The 23,941-nt window shown below is 32.8% G+C and overlaps 1 protein-coding gene across 8 annotated transcripts in view; it reads right to left on the bottom strand.

Annotated features, from left to right (window-relative positions):
• LOC306638119 (uncharacterized protein) overlaps positions 1-23,941 on the bottom strand; it is a 734,580-nt gene that overhangs the window by 404,719 nt on the left and 305,920 nt on the right. For all 8 annotated transcript variants that reach the window (XR_013757357.1, XR_013757358.1, XR_013757359.1 and 5 more), the window contains one exon: positions 16,039-16,072. Coding sequence is in view for 1 of the 8 variants with exons in the window: in XM_079101234.1 (XP_078957360.1) it covers positions 16,041-16,072 (32 nt within the window). In the remaining 7 variants the exon portion in view is untranslated. The remainder of the gene's footprint in view (positions 1-16,038; positions 16,073-23,941) is intronic.

The following is a 23,941-nucleotide window of genomic DNA, read 5'->3' on the forward strand; positions in this document are numbered from 1 at the left end:
GGCCATTTACTCCTGAATTAGCCTTTAAATAAAATCACATTGATAAACTGCACAAACTATTGGTAGGTGATCATCTTGTGGCTATGACAAGAAACAAAAAGATTTTTAAAAGATCAAATTTTATGCATAAAATGGGTGAGATAACAATTCATCTTTTATGGATGAAATAACGATAAATGTGTAGAACCATTAAAAATGAACGTGAAGGAAAGATTCTGTTATTATTGGTTATTGCTTATTATTGCTATCTATTTAGGCTGAAAACTTCTCAACATGTAAATCTAGTCTTCTTTACTTCATATTGTTTAAAAATTATAGAATTCTTAAGATTAATGCTAGTTAAATTAACTCTGGGGTAATGGGACTATTCCACACTTCTTCACCCCCAACGAGATAGTCAAAAGTCTCAAGGGACTATTGAACATTTAAAATGTGGACAGTACAGCTGAGAAACTGAATTTTAAGTTTTATTTAACTTGACTCTATTTAAATTTGATAGTCACAAATGGCTAGTATTGTAAACATGTTTGTTCTAAAGCTCTCTGTTTCTGTTCCTTTGGTTCCATCCAGGTCTCAGGTATTTTGAAGGGAGTATAGTCAGAAAGAATGGAAATTTAAGTGGCCCCAGGACAGCATTTTTCTAACTTATAAACATGATGAAATTGACCCTCACATTCAATTCCAGGATAACTCTGAAGTGGCTTAAAATAATCTTACAGAAATCAATTACAGAGCTGGGACAGACCAAAATCAGGTGGAACCAGGCCATATTTTAGTGCATTAAAAACAGTACTTCTCCCATCAGGATCCCTCCAAACTGAGACTCTTCATACTCCCTGAGGCCTGTTCCTCATGAGAAATTTTATCATCAAAAATGAAAAAGTCTTTCCTCTCTTCCCACATTGCTGAGAGTTTCTACCCAATTCTTAATGATGTTCTTGGGCTTCTGTACTATGATATCACTGTCTCCAGTAGGACTGGTTATCATTTCTATTTCTGAATCCTTTGGTGACTTCTCTTCCCCCATGATGCATAAAACAATCACTTCTCACCTTGGCCTTCTTTTTCCATGTTTTGCTTTTTAAAATATTATCTCCTTGCCAATCTCACCTAATCTCCTGATATCAACTGTTAACTTCACGTAGATGTCACCCTAATCTCAACTCCAACTCTCTCCAGAGTTCTGGGCCAGGATTTCTAACAAGTATCACCTTTCATTCTGAATGCCTCATCAACAGTTCCAATTCAAACCCTATCATTAAAACTTTAACCATTCCAACAACTACAGCAACAATAACAACAACAACACAAAACCCTTTCATAGTTGCTTCCTATTTCATAAATGACTAGTCATCCATAATTAAAATCTTAACTATCTTTGACTCACTCCTTTCCATCAAAGTACCTAAATTAAAAACTCATATTCAGGAAATGGTAGAGATACCCCTGATGCTACCATTTACTGTATAATTTAGGTATATTACTAAAAAAGTCCAGACTTTAATTTCTTCAAAACACACACACACACAAACACACACACACATACACACACACACACACACACACACACACACACACACGAATTACACTGGTACAGATAGTTCCAGGTACTTTATAGTAATTAACGCATTTAGTCATTACAACAATTCTATGAAATGGATACTACCTTTATATTTTTTCTATAGAAGAGAAAATGGAAAAGCAGAGAGTTTAATAAATTTCCAAAAGTCACACTAATAAGTGGCTGACATTCAAACCCAGACAGTCTGGCTCCAAGACTATAACCGCCATACACACTATGTTCCTGATAATAAACTTTACCTCATGATTTGTTGTGAGGATAAAAATAATGTGTATAAAATGCTTGTCAATATTAGCTGCTATTATCATCATCATAAATTTCTATATCATGAAAGTCTTAAGTAACCTTTCCTAAATAAATTGACTATAGCCCTTGCTCTTACATCACATGAATTATACACTGCCTTTTATTATACCACTTGACAACCCTGTTTCACTACACTGTGTGGATAATAAACTGTTTGAAGCTAGGGGTGGTGTATAAAACTAGTCTATGTTCAATAGATATTAGTAGAATTAATATATGTCAAGGACTTTTAAAATGTATTATTGTTACTCATATCCATTTCATAGTCTAAGAGTCTGATCTTTGTTACACTACAGTTTATGGATATGTGCTCACTCTGACAATTCATACTTCAGTTTTTGATATCTTTGCCTGAACCCATACTCCCTATAGTGCACTATTTCCAACCTCATTTACATGCTTGTGAGCCTGGTCTATTCCTGTACACTTCTACACTCTACTCCTCAGCTTGGTCTCAGTTTCCCAGTACAGACAATTTTATCTTCCCATACTTGTTCTAGAAATGCTAGAGGCCTCAAGGATTATATGCACATGCCATGCTCAAAGATTATCTGCGCAGGCATCTAGATTGTATGCTAGGAACTTGTGTGGAGTTCCTGGGAAAACACCATTATGTTGGAATGTTATATCCATAATTTCCAAGGAGGTAGTTTAAAAAAAAAAAAAAAAAAAAGCTTGGAGAAACTAAGATCCTCTTTAAGAAAGATATTGCTTTTTATTTTTATTTTTTTACCGATACTTCCAATTCTCAAAAGTTATTACGAGATGAAAAGTTATTTTCAATATTTATGTTAAAATGCTGGTTAAAAAACAATGTGTACAATACAGACCAATGGATGCATGCAAAAATGTGTACATGTATAGAAAAATATATGTTCTATATCAAAATATGTATCATTTATATTCAAATCAGAGATTATGAATAATTTCTTATTTATCTGCCTTCTCCATGTTTCACAATAAATGTTTATTATTTATACAACTGTTGTTGTATTTAAAAATCTGTTGAGTGACAACATTTTTATTAATCCTTTTTTATTGTCTCCAGCACCACATTATTAACAACATCTGGCAGTAGTTTGTATCAGTAATCTGAAAAACTAAATTTCATTTTCATGTTTTATTTCTTAAGATCTTACCTAAAGTTTATTTCTTAGTCTAATCTTTTATTATACCATTTTGGCATCAGCTATGTAAATCATTGGTGATTTAAATGAATGCTTTAAATGTATTCTAACTTTAAAGGACAATATTTGTTCAATTTTTAGTCAATTTTACATCTTTCTTAGGCAACTAGCTTTTGCATGAGTTGTTAACAAGTTTTACTGTACACATGCAGAGTTTTACACAGTCTATCCAGAAGACAGAATACTCTTAAAAACAAGCTAAGTCATTTTGTTTTTACAGTCTTTTTAAAGAACAAAGTTGCCATTTCCTTTAGAGGAAAAATAAACTTTCAGGTGGCATGTAGCAATTAACAAAACAAATGACATGTTGTCTATGCTCCAATAATGCAAAAAAAAAAATTTTTCTAACCCCATAAAGAAGTATGAAAACAAAATATAATAAACTTTCTACAATAAATGTGCTCTTTAAACCATTTCTTACTAGCATGTTAGCACAGCAATCCAGTTATACATGTTCCCATATAAAATCAAACCAGTTTGTTTTCTAAAGTGAAGTCATGCTGATGGGTGGAGTTTCAGCCCAGAGCACTGACCAAACATGAATAATTTTAGAAGGAGCTATTGATGGTGAAATCTGCCTTGGTTTTAATGAAGAAAATCTGGTGGACAAAAACAAAAGAGACTGTCCCACAGTTTAGATGATCTAGAACAGGAAGGCAGGCAATGAGTGTATTGCCTGAAAAAATATATGTGAGGAAAATGTCCATGCAAAAAAAAATTGTAAGTGGGATATTCAAAATTATGTGGGTGGAGGAAGTAGCTCAGAAGTAGAGCACTTGCCTAGCATGGTAAAACCACACACGCTCAAAAATTATATTAGCTTGGTTATGTCTCTCTGTGGTGTTATTGTAAGAGGTTTGCAATTCACCTCTTCCTCCCAGCTTCCTTACTCATACTCTTGGATTTAGGGATTAAGACTCATATTATCTAATCCACAGAAATTTAAGAGAATCTGCCTCTTAGAAATGTCTAAACTGAGGCTTCTGAAAGAAGTATGACATTAAATAGGTTTAAACACTTACATCCAAGAATTTTTATCTTACTATTACGTGTAGCTTAATGTATTCTGTGCCACCATTTTTTTCTCTTGAATAAGTTCCTACACTAAAAACACAATATGAAGAAAATGCAGGTAGTCAATACTTGGTCTATAACTACTCCATAATATGCAGCAGAGCATTCATTAATAGTGGTTTAGAGTTAAAAGACTCAGTGTTCAACCCTCCCTGCATCACTTTTAGCATTGTAACTTTGTTGGTAACAGTCTCTGCTTTAGTTGGGAATTTTTTAAATTGCATTTTGTCACTGATATTTTGGAGGGGTTGATAAAAAGATGAAACAAAGTCAAATATGAAAATGTTTATTAAACTAAAAATGCGTATATAGTAAATAATTGGTGATATTATTATTAATCCTATTTCTCTGATAGTAATAAAGGAAAGTGAAGACATGGTCATCTAGAATTAGACTTGTGTCTAAATTATTTTAACACATTTGTATTTGGGTCCCAAAGCTCATTTTTGTGATTGCATATTTCATATATTTATAGTACAGCCTCTAGTTGAAATTCTTGTTAAATTTCTCTCTCTACATCTTGAAAATTCAAGCAACAATGCCACCAGAAAGAACAAGAATCACCACCCATTATTGAGAACTTACTATGTGTCTGAAATGATGATTGATGCCTTAAGTTCTCCAGTATTTCTCAAAATGACCAGAGTCATGAAGAGGAAGCAAAGACATTACTAAGGATTATGTTCCCCTCTTCCAAATTAATATGTTAAATTCTATTCCCCTCTGGGAAGTAATGGTATTGGGAGGTGGGAGTCTATGGCAGGCAATTAGGTCATAAGTGTTGCACCTAATCAATGAGATTAGTACCCTTCTACCATGTGAGGTAGGACACAGCAAAAAAACACCACCTATGATCCAGGAAAACAGCCCTCACCAGGCACTCAATCTGGACTTTGCAGCTTTCAGCAAAGCAAGCAATAAATTTCTCTTGTTTATAAGCTGCCTGGTTTATGGCATTTTATATAGAAACCCAAACAGACTAAGATAGATGTTGAGTGCTAATTAACTTTGCCTGAAACACAAAGTACAGTTGCTCTTTTGCCTCACTTTTCATATTATTTTTCTGATTATATTTAACTCATATTGTATCATCAAAGTTGAAGACTCTTGAACTTTGAAGGTAGAGCTAGAAGCGTCTTCAGCACGACACTGTCATTATTGTTTTTAAGATATGGCAAACATAAATTTTCATTCAAATTTAGGTGTGCAAGCATGAGAGTAGGCTATTTTTGTGTAATTAATTATATGGTTTATAGGGTTACAAAGAACCACCTGTATGTTGCATGATGCCGAGGATGTTGTTAACTTTTTTTTTTTTTTTTTTGGTATCAGGGATTGAACTCACAGGTGATTAACCATTGAGTCACATCCCCAAGATGCTTAACCACTGAGTCACATCCCTAGCTTTTATTTATTTATTTATTTATTTATTTATTTATTTATTTGAGACAGGAACTTACTAAATTGCTGAGGTTGGCTTTGAACATGCCATTCTCCTGCCTCAGCCTCTTGAACCACTGGGATTACAGGCATAGGCCACTGAGCCCAGCTTGTTAGCTTTTTTTAGAAATTGTTTTTTATTGTAATACAAACACACATAAAAATAGCATTTCTCATTTTTGGCTATTTTCAGATCCTCATATAATTGGAATCCTAAAGTATCTATCTCTCTGTTTTGGGCAAATTTTACTTGTCATCATGTCAATGATCATCCTTGCTGTAGCACGTATTAGAATGTCATTCCTTCCTCAAGGCTGAAGAATATCCCAGTGTTATGAACTGGTTTTTCCCAAAGAACATTTGGGTTACTTTCATATTTTGGCCATTATGAATAATGCTGCTATAAGCACAGATGTACAAGTATCCTATCTTAAATTATTTTATGCATAGATACCCTGAATGCTAGCCTTTTGTTGCTATAACAGGAAAATGAAATTGCATCGTCTAGGAACAGGATTCAGTAATTCCTTCTTTGACCCCTTTAATAACACCAGCTTGAACTCCATCCTCTAATAAATGAAGTTTAAAAACTTCATTCCCTAACTATATTATGCTGCTCCCACTAAATGGATTGCACTGGCATATGTCAGTCTTCCCTCCACCATGTTTGCAACTTAGAAGCTTAGTTAGTATTTGAACTACATGGTTATAAAAATTACTTTCATTATGAAACAAATTTATAACTTATCTTTCATATACATTGAAAGTTGGAAAAGATTTCAAATTTTAGAGAAAAGAGCAATTTTCAGAAAGAGAATCAAATATGCTATTCCTGAATGGATAGCATGCATAAATAGCCAGCAGCATCAATTTCAGCTAATAACATCAACTCTAATTCTAATGTGTAATGCAAGATTTTAGATTTTTTTTTTAACACGGGCAAATTGTTTAATGAATGATTCTAAAAAGATAACCTATCACCCTCTAATACTTCAGTATACGTTTTAACGAACAAGAAAATTCCAACCCCAATGCAAGGAAAAGTAACCACAACACAATTATCAAAATCAGAAAGTTAACACTGATGTTAACCTTAATAGGCTGCATGATTCTTTGCAGTTCACAAACAATAAAGATTAAAAAGTTACTACAATTCAGGCAAAGCTTAGATTAAGAGGATCAGAATTAGGAACCATCAACAAGTGACTAATTTCTCCCAAAAGCAGCATCTAAGTGGCAGCTCTTTCATCCAACCATAGTTCTCAAAACTTTTCTATTTTGAAGCAAAACTTTTTGAATATGAATAATATTTCACACATTTTTACGATTCAGCATGCCACTAAGGAATGTAACTTAGATCATAAATCATGTAAAAATATTTACAGGAGAAGAATTACATGACAGGATTCAAATATATAAAATATGATTTGCTCTAATAATTTAGAAAGCAATGGATATTTTCATAGCCTATTTTCTTCACAACAGGCTTAAAACATTATTATATTTATCTGGAGTCCTTGCCCTTTTATGTCCTCATAGTTTATATGTGCTGCTGCATGATGTGAATTTGATGCTGAATTTGATGTATTTTCCTTCCATTCCAGGCCTGGTTCCAGGTAATACAAAAAGGCAAAAGTAAATAACCCCCACATTTCTTTAATATCATTCTTTGTTTCCCACACTCAACTGAATTTTATTACAGAATAATTCACAGACTTCTTATTTACTTTATCCTTCATTGAAACTTCAAGGTAACACCTTTCATGAATTCATATGTCATATTGCTCTTATGGAAATGTCAACATTCTCTCTTCATTGAAGGCAACTTTCTAGAGTGTATGTTCATTTGGACCCCCAAATTTACTCCATGAACTTGTTGGTGATGCTAACATTTGTTGAATTCTGGGTGCTACATATTCTACTAAATAATTTACACATTCAGTTTTGTAAAAATATTTTTTTAATTGTCACTGGATCTTTTATTTTATTTATTTATTTATTTATATGAAGTGCTGAGGATCAAACCTAAGACCTCACATATGCCAAACAAGTGCCCTACCACTGAACCACAACTCCAGCCCCTACACATTCAGCTTTAACTATTTAAAATTGGGGATGCTTGTTTTTAATCTAAAGAGAGCAATTTCATAAGGATCATCCTGAGATATTTAGCTCAAATACTCCTCCTCTTAAGAACCACGAAAAGTTGCTATGACTGTACTTTACAGTGATGAAACTGAAGTTCTGAGCTGTTTAATGTCCTGCCCAAAGTTACTCACATAGTAAGCAAAAATAAATAAATAAATAAAGACAATTGTACTCTAAAAGTCATTGAACGAGCTACTTATTACATTTTAATAATAATACACACTGAGTGTACTCTATAAGAATTTGCTTCATTTCTAGACTCCTTTTTTTTGACAACATATTAAAGGGCTATTGCCACTCAAAGTATGACCTGATCATAAATAGCATCATAGCATCATCTAAGAGCTCTCAAACACACAGAATCCCAAGCTCTATTCCAGGCATACTGAATCTGAATCCGCATTTTTGACAAGATTCCCATGTTACAGTGTTTTGTATGTACTTTAACTTTGGAGGAAAATTGATCTATTTTAGATTTTGAGATTTAATGAGCATATGCAAAACAACTTACATTCAAATAATTGAAGAGAAAATAATTGTACAAGTAATAAGAGCGCTGTGATTCAAGTACTCTCAGTCTGTTCTGTGAGATAATCTTATTTGTAATTCATGCACTAAATAGATGTCTATTATTATTCCATCTCCATGAGATAGTATATTTTATTCTGTGATACAGATAGGCACCAACTGTGGCTCTCTATTCAGAACTTTAGGACCTTAGATAACAGTCCCTAACATAGTGACATGGATTGTTTCTTGCCACTAGATGGCAGTAACGGCAATTTAATAATACAAAGCAAGTGCTAGCTTGCCACAGGCATCTCAAACAATGACTCTTTGAGGGCGAGGGTTTCAGGAACTGCTGGTTTTAATACAGGCAGCAGTGACTTAGTGACAAATTAGAGAAGAGTTTTCTCTATTGACATCTATGTTTAAATTTTGTTCTTCATGGTTTTCAAGATTAAAAGCAGTCTTGTTTGCCTATCTCTTACTTGTAGCTATAAGAATCAGATTTTAGGAATAATTTTTACTGGCAAGTTTGGAAATAGGTGTTCATTAAAATAAGATACTTTTTCAGCATAATTAACTAAATACTTTCACTACTGCAGGTTTTAAGGAGAGCTTTCTTTTCTTTCTCTATATAAGACCATTCATTTAAAATTTCTTAATGCAGATGTTCAAGATTTTCATGAAAAAAAATCACATCTCAGGTTGATAAATTCATATTTTAAATTTTTTTCCTAATATATATTTTAGAACATCATATGCAAATACTCTATAGAAGTTATGCAATAACACCAAATAGAATGAGATTATAATAAAATGATGATAGGATTTAGCATATATAAATGAAGTTCTATTGACATTCTATTTATAGAATACTACTTTTTACATACAGAAATATTTAACAATAAATATTTAATAATTATCTTAAGGAAAGGAAGAGGAAGAAGCTTATAATTAAAATACAAGTTCCTTTGGCTATATAATTATGCAATCTCATTGTTTTAATATTTCGAGGTATTAAAAATAAATTTTAATATTGATCAGAATTGACCTACAATGACCTATGTTAAAAACTTCAAAAGTGCTAGACCAGTGCTTCTCAAACTAACTGTGGCAAATTGCCATGAATTGATACTTTTAAATTTACAATAAAAAAGCTAGAAAATATAAATTTAAAAACATCAAATCATCTATATTACTTGAGTCAACAGACACAGAGTAACTGAGTCAAATATTGATACAATTGCTTGCTCTAAATTTTCGTACTTATGTTTCCTGCTTGGCATCAGGCAGTTTTCAGAAGGACCTGGTCCCTGCACACACTCTCATAGCACTACTCAACACTCTTTTTTTTTTTTTTTTTTTTTTTTTTTTTAACACTCTTTCCTAGTAGAGTGGAGCTGCATCTTGCTGGGGAGTGAGTTGAGTTCTACAGCAACCCACGCCTACCCAAAACCAGTAAGACTAGTCAATTCATACTTGGAAAGGTACAACTTGAAGTCCGAGTCTCTTGACTAATTTAGCAATGATCGGAATATTTATGTTTCCTTTTAATTTCACTTCTTTGGTCATCCAGAATTATGTAGCTGGTTTGCACTTGGTGTCCAGATAGCTTGAGAATATTTATATTTAAGCTAGGTTTACTGAAGCACAAGAGGGGAGCCCACAGCTTCAAGTGCTTGCCACGGAGCGGGTACACTGTCTTGTACCACTAGTTTATATCCTTTTCTCTGCATCTACCTCCCCCACCAATGGTCCCACTTTTTTCCCTGGAGTTGTACAGGTGACCAGGGTCAGAGTTATAGGTTAAACAATGGTCATTTATACTATAAGAAAGAAAACCACAATGTCAGCTCGCACAGTCCAGCAGCTTCCAGACTTCAGCTGAGCCATGTATGCCCCAGGACGAATGACCAAACAGCTCTTGGGGACATCTTCCAGTAGGTGCTTCAGCACCAAGCCAAGGGCAAAGAGGTCTCAATTTACAATTTGTGTGTCAGATATTAATTCTGTCTGGACATTGAGACATTAATTTTCTATGAGACAGTTATTTAATTTCAAGATCACTCCACAAAAGATAAATGAATGAATATATATTAAATATTGACACATATATATTGTTTGACATGTGTCAAGCTAACTTTCCCAGCAAAGATTTTACATTTAAAATCCAATTTTACTTCAGCATTAACTTTTATCAGTTGATTATATGTAATTTACCTGAGACCAGCCCTAATTTCAGTATTAGATTATTTCACATTTGACCCCAAATATAGATTCATTTATCATTAATGAGAAATTTTACTAAAACACAAATACACATGGTCATTTATAGTGAAGAACATTACTAATACCTTTTATGATTTTAAATGTATTTTCTATGGCTTTATTCTAATTTAATAAATAAAATGGGATATATGTTGAAATTACATAGTTTGTTATGTACTAGATTGGTGAAGATGCAAAAATTTCTAAATATATAAATTTAATTGCCAGCCATAACATAGAAAATTGGAATGCTTCATCTGTATGAATTTTTCTCCATCTGACTTAATAATTATTTATTTTTGTTACAAAGATGTATATTTTAAAATATAATTGGTATTTGACATTATTCATCACTCTACCAAAAAAAAAAAAAAAGAAAAACCAGAAAACCAAAACATCATACCCATACATACAAACCAAATAATAATAATAACCAAAACACTACCAATTTCTGTACCATGTGAACCTTTTCAAAGAAAGCAGTCCTCAGGAAACTAAAGAAGCAAGTAATTGTGTAAGAGTTCATAAAAACTATTTTCTAATCTTCTTTATACTTCCTAACTAACATTCAATGACTGATTGATTGCAATTTTCAGTAATAAAATTATTTTATAGGTGTATTTGTGCAGTCAACAATATTTTTTGCAAAATCTTCATATTTTTTGAAATAATCATACATATTTATACTACTTTAAAGTTTAATATGCCTCTGTTCATGTGTTAACCCATGGATTTCAAAGAGTTGAGGGAATGTTATGCAGGGTTTTATATATATATATATATATATATATATATATAAATACACACACACACACATGTATGTTATGTGTGTGTACCATCTGTATCAATTAGGGCTGAGCATTATAAGAATATATAAAAAAAGATGATAGTACACAGAATACATTTCAATCTAAGGATAGCCAATGCTAGAAAAATAAACTTAAAATGAAAATGCATATTTGAGGACAAAATTAATCAGAGGAGAAAAACTTGATTAGGGCTTAAGTTTTTCAAATAGAGGTTTATCTTAGCTGTTATTTTTTAAATTTAGGTTTTAATTATAAGTTATGCAACAATTTTTTAACAGATAAAACATTATATGATATGTATATTCTTAAACAATTCCATGTGGTATAGTACTCCCTAAAATTCTGTACTTTGTTTAACTTTAGCAAGGAAAGGATAGTTGTAAAACATTTGAGGGGCCCATCCTTTTCCTTAAGAGTATCACTTATGACTTTGTATTAAGCAAATGACAAAGGAAAAGAGGTTAATAATCAACATTTATGTAGAACTTACTGTATTCTAATATCGTTTTAGAGATTCTGTGCATATTTTATATTCTGCTGTGAGGATTAAATAAACCATGAACCAAACATTATATTTACACCTTTGTGTTTAAAAGCACACAAGTTCACTCTTAGAAGACATCAAGAAGTGTTCAACTATTTTCCCACCTTTCTCCCAGGCTATTTCTTCATAAAGCAGAGTGATCTCTTAAAAATGTTAATCAACTCACATGTTGACCAAAAGCCTGCAATGGCTTCCCATTTGACTTTTAAAGAAGAAGCCAGAATGAAACTAAACCCCTATCTCTCACACTGCACGAAACTCAACTCACAATGGATCAAGGACCTTGAAATCAGACCAGAGACCCTGCATCTTATAGAAGAAAAAGTAGGTCCAAATTTTCACCTTGTTGGCTTAGGATCAGACTTCCTTAACAGGACTCCCATAGCACAAGAAATAAAAGCAAGAATCAATAACCGGGATAGATTCAAACTAAATAGCTTTCTCTCAGCAAAGGAAACTATCAGCAATGCGAAGAGAGAGCCTATAGAGTGGGAGAGTATCTTTGCCTCTCATACTTCAGATAGAGCACTAATTTCCAGAATATAGAGAGAACTCAAAAAACTCTACACCAAGAATACAAATAACCCAATCAACAAATGGGCTAAGGAAATGAACAGACACTTCACAGAAGAAGATGTACAAGCAATCAACAGATATATGAAAAAATGTTCAGCATCTTTAGTAATAAGAGAAATGCAAATCAAAACTACACTAAGATTCCATCTCACCCCAATTAGTTATCAAGAACACAAGCAACAATAGGAGTTGGAGAGGATGTGGGGAAAAAGGTACACTCATACATTGCTGGTGGGACTGCAAATTAGTGCAGCCACTCTGGAAAGCAGTGTGGAGATTCCTTAGAAAACTTGGAATGGACCTACCATTTGACCCAGCTATCCCACTCCTCGGCCTATACCCAAAGGACTTAAAATCAGCATACTACAGAGATACAGCCACATCAATGTTCATAGCGGCTCAATTCACAATAGCCAGACTATGGAACCAACCTAGATGCCCTTCAATTGATGAATGGATAAAGAAACTGGGGTATATATATACAATGGAATATTACTCAGCTATAAAGAATAATAAAATTATGGCATTTGCAGGCAAATGGATGAAATTGGAGAATATCATGTTAAGTGAGATAAGCCAATCTCAAAAATCCAAAAGAGGAATGATCTCACTGATAAGCGGATGATGACACTTAATGGGGGGTGAGAGTGGGAAAAAAAAAAAAAAAAAAGAAGAAGCCAATATTCTGGATATTATGAACAAGAGCCAACATGGTTTTACCCCAATATATTGTTCTTTTTGGTATTGTTCACATATGCCACATTGCTCTCTCTTTGGAAACTTGATCCTGGCCCTTTCCTCCACCCGGGAAGTTCTTTCCCAGATAACTGTAAAGCAGCATATCTTTTCCCTTCTTTTAGTTCTCTTCTCAGATGCTACCAACTCAAAAAAAAAAAAAAAAAAAAAAAAAAAAAAAAATATATATATATATATATATATATATTTCCTACCCTAAAATAAAGGAAACTTTCCCCCAGACTCTTATCCATTTCTTTCTTCACAAAATATTTGATACTATCAAAAGTAGTCTGATGTTTTGAATTTGTTTGTTGTTTGTTTTAATATATGGTCCTCCCCTGCCCTTGCCCCCAGGACCCCTAGAATGTTCGCCAGGACTTGTGTTTGCTAATATAACCTAAACCCACAGAAAAGTACCTGGTGCTTAAACAGTGCTCAATAAATATTGATAGGTTGAATTGGATCATTCTGATCAACTTTCCAACTTTCTCTTCATGCTTCAGTTGAGTATGCTTGATCCACATTGTTTACATGGAACCTAGGCTCAATGCTAACCACATGACATACACACACATACCATGCACACATAGACTTTTAAAAACTTACTTTGAAAGGCATCTCAAAAGCTCAATTGAGATTTGTTAAAATTGTGCTAGAATTTAAATTTCATAAAAGAAAAATCATTTTCCCATGGAAAATTGAAGAAAAAAGTCTATCCATATGGTAGATACATCAGTATAATATAAGAAATATATAATTATATAATAAATATTATATCAAGACCATAAAATAATGTATATGTATAGAACAAATAAATAAATCAGATATTTGAAGTACACTAAGAAGTATTTTATATAATAGTTTTTTGAAACATATATCATTAAAGGAAATTGATAATGTTTCCATTCAGCAATATTATTTATTCTTAAATATGATTTTACCATGTCTATTTTCCTTAAAATTTATTCATTTGCATAAGTCCATAGTTTTATTATTTTCTCTCATATCTAATCTTCATCAATGGAGAACTCTAAATACTTTCATAAACATTGGTGGAAGGTTACAAAATCTATACCCTAACCTATTCCTTCCTATTGATACACATGATTTTATAATGTGATTTTTTCCATTAAATGTGCTTTCTGAATAATACAACTATTAAGCTACAGCAAAACAGCATGTATTCTGAAGTAGGCATCAAAGATAATTTTAGAGATGGATAACACATAATCACACACGGATCAGTAAAAGAATATTCTCTGCTGAATTACAATTCACATCATAAATCTTTATTTCCTGCTTTACCACATGCATCAGAATCATTTTCAAGTGGCCCTCAGATCTGGAACTAAAAAAAAAAAATCACTGAGAATTGCAGTTCATAGTGATATTGGTACCTCTACATTAGGTAACAGGATAATAAATATACCAATAATGGTTGTTAATTATGCTCTTTCATTAAAAGTCAGCATGCCATAATAAAGAATAAAATGTATACGAACCTGAAAGAATATCTATGAAAAATAAGCTTAAGAGCTATGTGTTTCATAGTTTGTCTATGAAAACAAAGCACATAAGCAAAACCATGCCTTCTTTGACAAAAGAGATGCCCAAATGTATATCTGTGTTTTCTGAGCTTGAAGGAGCTCATGTGAGTGAGGTGGAGGGGCACATGTCACACTCTGGCATTGGCCACCTCAGGGAGTGTAGGAGTGAAGGAGGTAATGATTAACAACTTTCTCCTTGTATGTGTCTGTTTTGAGTTTCACAGAGTATTACATTTACCATAATTCTATGTAATTACATGTATTTAAATGTCTATATATACTTATAGAATTTATTTATATATGCTTATATAATTTACTTAAATGAATTCTAATTATATTTTATATAATATACAATTACATATCTATAAAATATATAATGATATATTATTATATGCCCATATAATTTTTGTATACACACACACACACACACACACACACACACTGAATTCACCAGTTGTTTTCAATTTAACATCACTTTTCTCTTTAATTTTTTGAGGCTATATTAAGTGTACTATTGAATCAACTGTCTTTGTATAAGAAATGTTATCAAAAATAAGTATATTTTAATTTCAGGAGAGGACATAAATCTGCTTCAATAAAATGGTAGTTTATGAAAATACTGCTTAATAGTTTAGCCAAATCACCCATTTTAAATTATTCTCATAATAAGAAAAGTTCAATATTTCAACTTTGCATCTGATGCAATTTCAGGAGAAAATATACAGCTGATTAAAAATCTTATAATTAATAAACATATTAGGAATTCTAGTGTAGAAAGAATAATGAAGGGTAATGTATAAAGATTAGATGTGAGTGTATTACATCTAACGGAGGTCACCTAACTCAGAAAAAGAAAAAAACTGTTACCACATCTATTTCCTTTGGTTTAATAAGTAGATACTCTGACAAAAGTTTAAATCAGCATAAGTATTATTTTCACCACAGGAGAAACAAAACACATGACTATTATAATAACACTGAATTTGTAAACATTTGCACCAAAAGGGAGAAAAGTCTGTAAGGGGAAAGAAAAGGGAAACTGAATTGGAAGGGAAATGCTTTTGTTTGACTTTTCTCAAAAATAGGGCTGCACTGCAGCTTACCAAATCCAAAAATTATTAAACCAAGAAAGTTGAGTTAAAAATATTTTGACTTTACATGAAAATGTGATTTGAAGTCTAGGGGTTCTACTCACATTCTATTCCCTATATCAGGGTACACAATTAGAAAGATCAAATAAATCATCAAGTGACATATGAGACGTTATAGTCTCACACTGAAATAATATGTCATTCAAATAAGTATGACTTACTCTTATTTCAGAGTTATCCCTTTACGAAGCCATTCTGAAAGAAAAGAAAAAAGATAAGGTCATCCTTAAAAACTTCCATGAGCTAACACACATCCAAATCATACACTTTTCATTTATTCTAGAATTGAAAAAAAAAACATATTAAAACTAAAACATCCTTATTAAAATGGGATGTATAAAGGATTTAAAAGTTTCACCTTACCATCTGTCAGTTGAAACCATTTTTCCTATGATAAAAGTAGTCATCCTTTCAGATTATTCAAAACCATTGCACCACATCAAAAATATCAATAAAGTATTTTACCAGGAGAATTAATTCAAGTCATTATAGAACTGACTTTTGAGTTTGAAAATACATAATTCCTAAACAATGAAATTCATGTCCAGCCACAGTTCTGTTTCTTAAAGTCAGATTACACTTTCCCAGTGTTGTTGTTGTTTATAAAATGCCAAAAATATTTTAGAGGCAATAGATTGGTGTATGGGTGAACATACAAAATACCAACAATTATTTGTTTGATATCTATAAATTTAGAAATATTTCTTAAATCATAGGGGTCATTAGTGAAATGTTACTTTTAAAATACAATATTATTTTAAATATTAATATTAAATATACCATCATAAAATCTAATGTCTAAAATTAAAATATTTATGACACTATTACAAGTGCTTTAGAAATTTTTTTTTAATTTATTTTTAGTTGTCAATGGATCTTTTATTTTATTTATTTATTTATATGTGGTGCTGAGTATTGAATCCAGGACCTCAGACAAAATAAATCATTTTATATCCTCTGCTTGTAATTCGTTTCTTACCAAACTTATTTGCACTCCTAGCCATTCAGAAATTACTTAGCCATAAAGGTAACTAAACGAATTTGAAATGAGGTTAAGATTTTGGAGAACATATGCTTACTGATGATGTTTCACAACTCATATTCCAACTCTGTCAGAAGCTACAAATATTACCAAAATGATTGATGGGCTACTCCAGTTTTTCAAACAGGAGAATATTAATATAAGCAATAGAAAGAACATTTTCCTCTGTTGACCTAGTTCATTCATAGTTGGCAAAATATTTGGAAACTAAAACATTAAGGAGAGCCCGTTTTCTTTCCAGACCGTGAATATGCAGAAAGAAGAAAGCAGAATTGAAAACTGTAGTCCAATACCTCAAGATTTTCATTTTAAGCTAACATAGTCTATTTTCTGCTTAAAAATTCTACACAACATATAAATACACATATATCTAATATGTATTTGTTTAAATAAACAATATGTATAATACATACATATATATATTTATGAAGAACAAATAATAGTTGATTCATTTAAATGTGAAGTAAACTACTTCAATTGTTGAAAATAAGGTCAAGTAAACTGTTAAAAATCAAATTTTAATGAAACTGCATTTGTTTAATAAAGTAAGTTTCTAGCCAGTTTTATGGTTTCTGTCTCCCTAATGGAACATAAGTGAAACTAAACAAAAATCTTTAATTAATTCTTGGTGCCTGTAATTTTCCGTAAATTTCCCCAGTAAGTAGAATCTGCAGTACATTAGTTTACCTTTCATTTCCACACTAGAAAAAGTTTGTTAAGATTTGAAGAAACCTAATGTGGATCTATTCTATTAACTAATATTTCCAATTTTCTCATTAATAATTTATACTATAATTTGTGCCAGGGGTGACTATGGCAAATGTTTCAAATTTCCAAATACTACCCCGTGAAATAACACATGGGAGCCTGGACCTGTAAAAAAGATCATTAGAAAGAATTTTTCATTGATTAGACAAGTAATAAATTGACTGGAAATACTGGACAATCAAGTCCTACCTGTGTGACTAAAGAATAAGAAACCCCAGTGTAAGACTAAGAATCTTACATCTTCAAAGTAGCACCCTAGATGAAGAATCTCTTTGACTTGTTATATAGCCCTAAGTGTGTAGGAGGGTCCTTTGCCTGAGACTGATTGAAGGCTGATTGAATTTGCAGCAAACCTTTCCTTCAAGGTACAAGGTGGCATCCTTAAAAGACAAAGAACAGAGACTATCTCTAGATTATTGGAATAGACTGTTTGTTTTTGTACCTGATTTGTAGTAAAAGTTTTTATATTTGCAAAATGTCAGTTTGTAACTCATTGTTTGTTTTTGCTTTTGTTTTTACTTAAACCACCTGGTAGTGAGGTTGTATGAGAAATGACATTTAACTCCTACCTAGGGTTTATTGTCAATCGTCTAAAATATGGACAACATTGTTAATTTACAATATCATCCTATTAAAAAAGGTGAGCTGAACTCAGGTTCAAGTTACTCAGTTTTGCCAGAGACAGTAATGATCAATAAGGATGCTTTAGATTATGCTGCAGAACCAACAGGCTTAAGATAACAAAAGAGCACTTCTCCTTGACACTACATGTCTATTACAGACTAGCCTGGCCTCTGCTTATTGTAGTAAGTCAGGTAAGCCGTATAACAGAGCAACTCCATCACAAATATGCAGAGAGATGGAAGAAAGATGAAGAAATGGCAACAATTAAATGTTCTGGCCCCTAGCACAACACTATGGCCACTACTCAGTTTCTAGCTCAATCAAAATTACAGAGGGCTAGGAAATGGAGTGCATTTCTCTTATGTGCCGGACCGGGAGAATCAGAAACACCTGCTGTCTAAATTACCATAGGAATTCAGTATCTAGAATTTAAACTGAATTTTTCTTTTGGATTGGCCTACCCTAAAGTGAAAGTATATTCTAAATTTACACTTTGTTACCCAAGAGAAAACAATAATTAAATTTGGTTTTGCTATTTAACTAAGGTTGAAATCTATATGACTGAAATGTATTCTAACTCAAACATCCTAGAATAGGAGCAGGTCAATTTAAATATATACATGATATAAAAATATCATTAAAATGTTTTGCAATGGGAGATCCTCAAGAACAAGAGATAGTATAGCCATGCAGTGAGACTACCACCCTGTGAAATATGAAAATTTTGAAAAACTGATACACAGTGGGGCCCATTTCAAATCCTACCATTCTCTTTATAGATGGTTCCCAACTTCGTATTTCCTATCCAGATTCCTATGTCCAACTTTCTACTCAGTATTTTCAATTGGATAGACCAAAGAGGGCAATCTTTATACATCCAAAGTCCTATTCTTGATACTCATTTCCAAACTACCCCTGCTGAAATCCTTTCCATCGTTTTTTTTTAAATAATTTATTTATTTTGATTCATTGTAAACAAATGGGGTACAACTTGTTTCTCTGGTTATACATGAAGTAGAGTCATACCATTTGTGTAATCATACAAATACCTAGGGTAATGATGTTTGTCTTATTCTGTTATTTTTCCTTCCCCCATCCCTCCCACCCCTCATTTTCCTCCATATAATCTATCCTTCTTCCCTTCTTGCCTCCCTCCCACCCCCCATTATGTATCATCATCTGCTTATCAGAGAGATCATTCATCCTTTGGTTTTTTGGGACTGGCTTCTCTCATTTAGCATGATAGTCTCCAACTCCATCCATTTTTGCAAATATTCCTTTAGCCACTCAGGACAAAAACCTAGGAACAATACTTGATTCCTCTTTTTCCCCAATGTTTAGTTGAGAAAAAAAATTTTTAATCACTCTGCAAAGTTGTATTTCTTTTGAAGATTCATTCCAGAACCTGACTGCTTCCTGTTACCTCCTTTATTACCACCCTTGTCTAAGCCACCATCTTCTCTCACATGGACAGCTGTAATAATTTCCTAAAGGTCTCTTCAGAGATGTGCAGGTAAATGTTTATAAAAACTTTATTTTAAAATAAGAAGTAAAGGTTTTGATATTATGAAAAATAGAAAGAAAAAGGAAAAAATGGAAGAAAGGAAGAAGGATTAAGGAAGAGAAGAATAAGGTAAGAAAGGAAGAAGAAAGTAGAAGAGGAAAAGAGGAAGAAAAAGAAAAGATGGAAGGAAAAGAGGGAAGGAAAAAGGAAGGGAGGAATAAAGGAAGAGAGGGAGGAAGTTGGGAAGGTAGGCAGTCAGACAGACAGATAGACAAGAAGAAAGTGGAAAGAGAACAGAAAGTTTACAACCAGTGCAGAATCTCAGGATGTAAGCACTCATACCATGGCTAATTAAATCACAATGGCATGATATGCAAAGAGGAGCAGAGTGGTGTCTAGTGCCTTCTTTCACAGATTGTAACCTCTTCATCATCACACAGCAGCCAGTGAACTCAGGTCTGAAGATGCTCTCCTCTACCAAAAGCCTACCCAAGATGTTCCCCAATCCACTCAGAATAAGATCTCAAATCTTAACCTGAACCTCACAGCGTACATGGTGCCCAGGCCCCCACTCTCTAATTCTCACGTGTCATCACCTGTCTCCCCCATTTTGCCCGCTACACTCAGCCCACCCTGGCCTTTTCATTTGTTTTTGAGCATACCAAGCATGGCCCACCATAGAGCCTTTGCCCTTCCGGTTCCCCCTCCTTGGAACACTCTTCCCCTAGATGTGTGCCCAGTACCCTACCACACTTCCTCCCGGACCTTAAATAAATAATGCCTAATCAGGGAACTCTGTCCTGAACATCAGACATAAAATGACACAATGACCTTCACTCTTCAATCCCTCAGTTTGCTTTATGTTTCTTTATAGCACATTTTACCACCTGACATTTATATAGAGTTATTATTATCAATATTTATTAGTGTCTGTCTCCTTAAGGATACACCTATTGGTTCACAGCTATATCCCAGTTCCTATAACAGTTTTTGTCACATAATGAAGTAATAAAATCTTATTGACTAAAAAGACATACAACTTACAAGCAAATAAGCAAAGAAGGCAATTCTGGGCAATGAAAAGTGCCATAAAGCAAGTAAAGGAGGATGGGGAGTGATCCCATGGTGGAGACAGAGGGGCCTGTGGGTGGGGGATAGTTCAAGAGGTGATATTTAAGCTCAGGTCAGAATGACAATATAATTAGTATAGTCTGTCTAACATGGAAAAAAAAAATCATTGCAGGATAAAAGAAATGCAGCAACTTTTCAGGTGATTTAAGGGTTTTACAAAAAAAAAAAAAAAACTATTAAAACAAGTTAAATTGTTAAGATGTGTTCTCAAAAACCATACACTGAGTTCTGGAGTTATTGAATAAACAAAAATGATGTTTCATTTATAAAGGAAGGAAGAGAGGCAGAAAGATCGCCCCTTCTCATTCCCATTCCAATTTTTCAATAGGGAGGTGTATTGCAGAATTCAATGACAAACCCCCATACCTGTACAAAATTTGACACTCCTAAAGCTTACAATTTCAAATTTATTTATCATGTTTATCTCTCACATAACCTTTGAAAACAAGCAGGGCTTATTATTCCCATCATTAAAAGAAAGAACCAAAGATGCACAGAGGGTAATACCTTCACTAAGATGAAAAGGCTAGCAAGTTAGTGAACCAGACTAGCAGACATTGTCCCCACACAGTCTGTTACATTGTGTCCATCCTGATATGCTGCCTCCATGAAAATTGAGGAAAGGTTACCTGGAGCTCACCCATCTGCTCTATATGAACTCAGAACCTCCCCAGGACAATTAATTTATATTTAAATCCCACAGAATTAAATTAAAGACAGTCTTTGCATGCAAGGCAGGAAGACCAAGAGTAGCGGTAACTTTCAAAGATTCCTTACTGATTCCACATTAAGTAGGGTTGGCAGTTTTAAAACCTTTTGCCCACACCAGACCATTTGCCCAAGTCACTGAACAGGAACAAAGCAAAGAGACTGGAAGGCATAATTTGTCCCTGCTGCAATTTCTAACTACCCTCCAGTTCCTCACATTTTTTTTCTATCACAATTTAGCCATCTTTTAAAAAGTTTCCTGCAACCTCGAGTCATTTGTGATTTCTTCCTTTAAAGTCTTTCTTATGAAAGACTCATATCTTGTTTGGTATTATAATTAGTTGAGAGAATATTGAATATCTCATTTCCTGAAATAAATACTAATTATTTGAGAAAAAAGAAGCAGTTCTTTCTGTATCTTCTTCAATTTTGTATTCCATTTGCAGAGACTCTACCATATAGTGGGGAATCAGTAAATATTTGTGGGATTAAATGCAATTGATTCAAAGACAACAAATGTAACCATCAGATTGGTGTTTCCAACACTCTACTGAGGGAGAAGGAAAAGATATAGAAGATGCCCAAAACTGATACAGGAAATTATTTGGGAGAATGGAGAAAATAGAAGTAAATGGAAGAAGTTAGTTGTATCAGCAGCAGGTGGCACAATGCACGTCCACCATTAGCTACAGAGTATATGTGTGCAGAGTGAATAAATGAATGAATGAATGGACAAAAAGAGAATATAAGATAATAAAGAACTACTGAAACACAACCTTAAAACCGAGTCCATCAGTTAAGTCAAATGGGCAGACTCCAATAGAAATTGGGTTGTTAGTATGAAATATGCAATTCAAGGGATGAGAGGAAATATATGACTGCATTACATCTTACATTCTTTTGTTGCAACACATATTCCTAATTACATTAATTCTATGAGTGGTAGAAGAAACAGGATCCTACTCACAGATAAGGAGCAGGATCCGAAAAAGTCTCTAGGTTAAGATCTGAATCAGGGGCAACGTTAAAACTTGGACAAATGATAGTAGAATGAAACAGACATTATTACCTCAGGTACATGTATGACTGCATGACCAATGTGATCCTGCAATATGTATAGTCACAAAAATGAGAGATTATACTCTATTTATGTATGATCTATCAAAATGCATAAATGCATTCTACTGTCATATACAACTAATTAGAACAAATAAAATTTAAAATTTTTTTAAAAGTTTGAACTAAGATCCTCCAACTCCTTGACATTCTAACACTGACCCCACAGGTTAGCAGCACTATCTCCTTTCAGGGTCTTGATAGAAATACCCAATCTCAGTCTCCACCTGACACCTGAATCAGAATTTGAATATAAACAATACCCCTAGATGCCTCCAATTTGAAGGAATATTAAAATAAAATGCTTAATTAACACAAAAATGGATATATAAATTGACTGCTTTAAAATACATATATATAAATATAAATTAAATATATATATATATCACAGCCCCACACATAAACAGATGTATTTATAGCAGAAGAAGAACCATCATATAGAAATGTTACCTTTATAAAATAATAATATTATTATAAAGAACATTTTCATATTCTATAAATACAACTCATTATGACACAAATAATATAAACAATACTCAATATTATTACATGACTTGATTTATATAAAATGTATGACAATAAATATGAGTTAGAAAGAAAAATAGGTCCATGAATATGCCCTTTGAAGAAAAAAAATATAAAGGAATAAGCTTCTTTTTAATTATAGCAAAATTGAGCAGTCTGATAGAAGTTGAAGACAGTGTATTCAATCATTTCTATGAGAAATAAGAATACAAAAGGGAACACTAAGTAATATAGCAAGCATAATAGTTGGCATCCATCTGTAAAAATGAAGTATTGAGAGATGCTTATTTTAACACATGTTAACATTGGGGGGTCTGCATACACACACGGACACACAATAGCTACGAAGAATGGATTTAATGCTCAACAAAAATAGGAAGGATGTGATATGCTAATCAAGGGAAATTGCTTTGGGTGATCTTATGTTAATAATAATAAATAATAATGTTTGGAAGTCAGAGCAATATGGAGCCTAAACATGGCTTCTTATAATCACATGCATTCCTCATCTTTCAAATTAAAAAAATGAACAGGAATGAAAAGGTCATTTTTCCATTCAGAAGGGAGACAATGTTTTTATTTTTCACTTTTTAATGTTCAGAAAAATAATTTTTTAAAAAGTGGTTGAAAGTTCAAACCTAAGTTT

The sequence above is a fragment of the Sciurus vulgaris genome (assembly GCF_902686455.1).
Source record: "Sciurus vulgaris genome assembly, chromosome: 10".
In the NCBI taxonomy this organism is placed as follows: domain Eukaryota; kingdom Metazoa; phylum Chordata; class Mammalia; order Rodentia; family Sciuridae; genus Sciurus; species Sciurus vulgaris.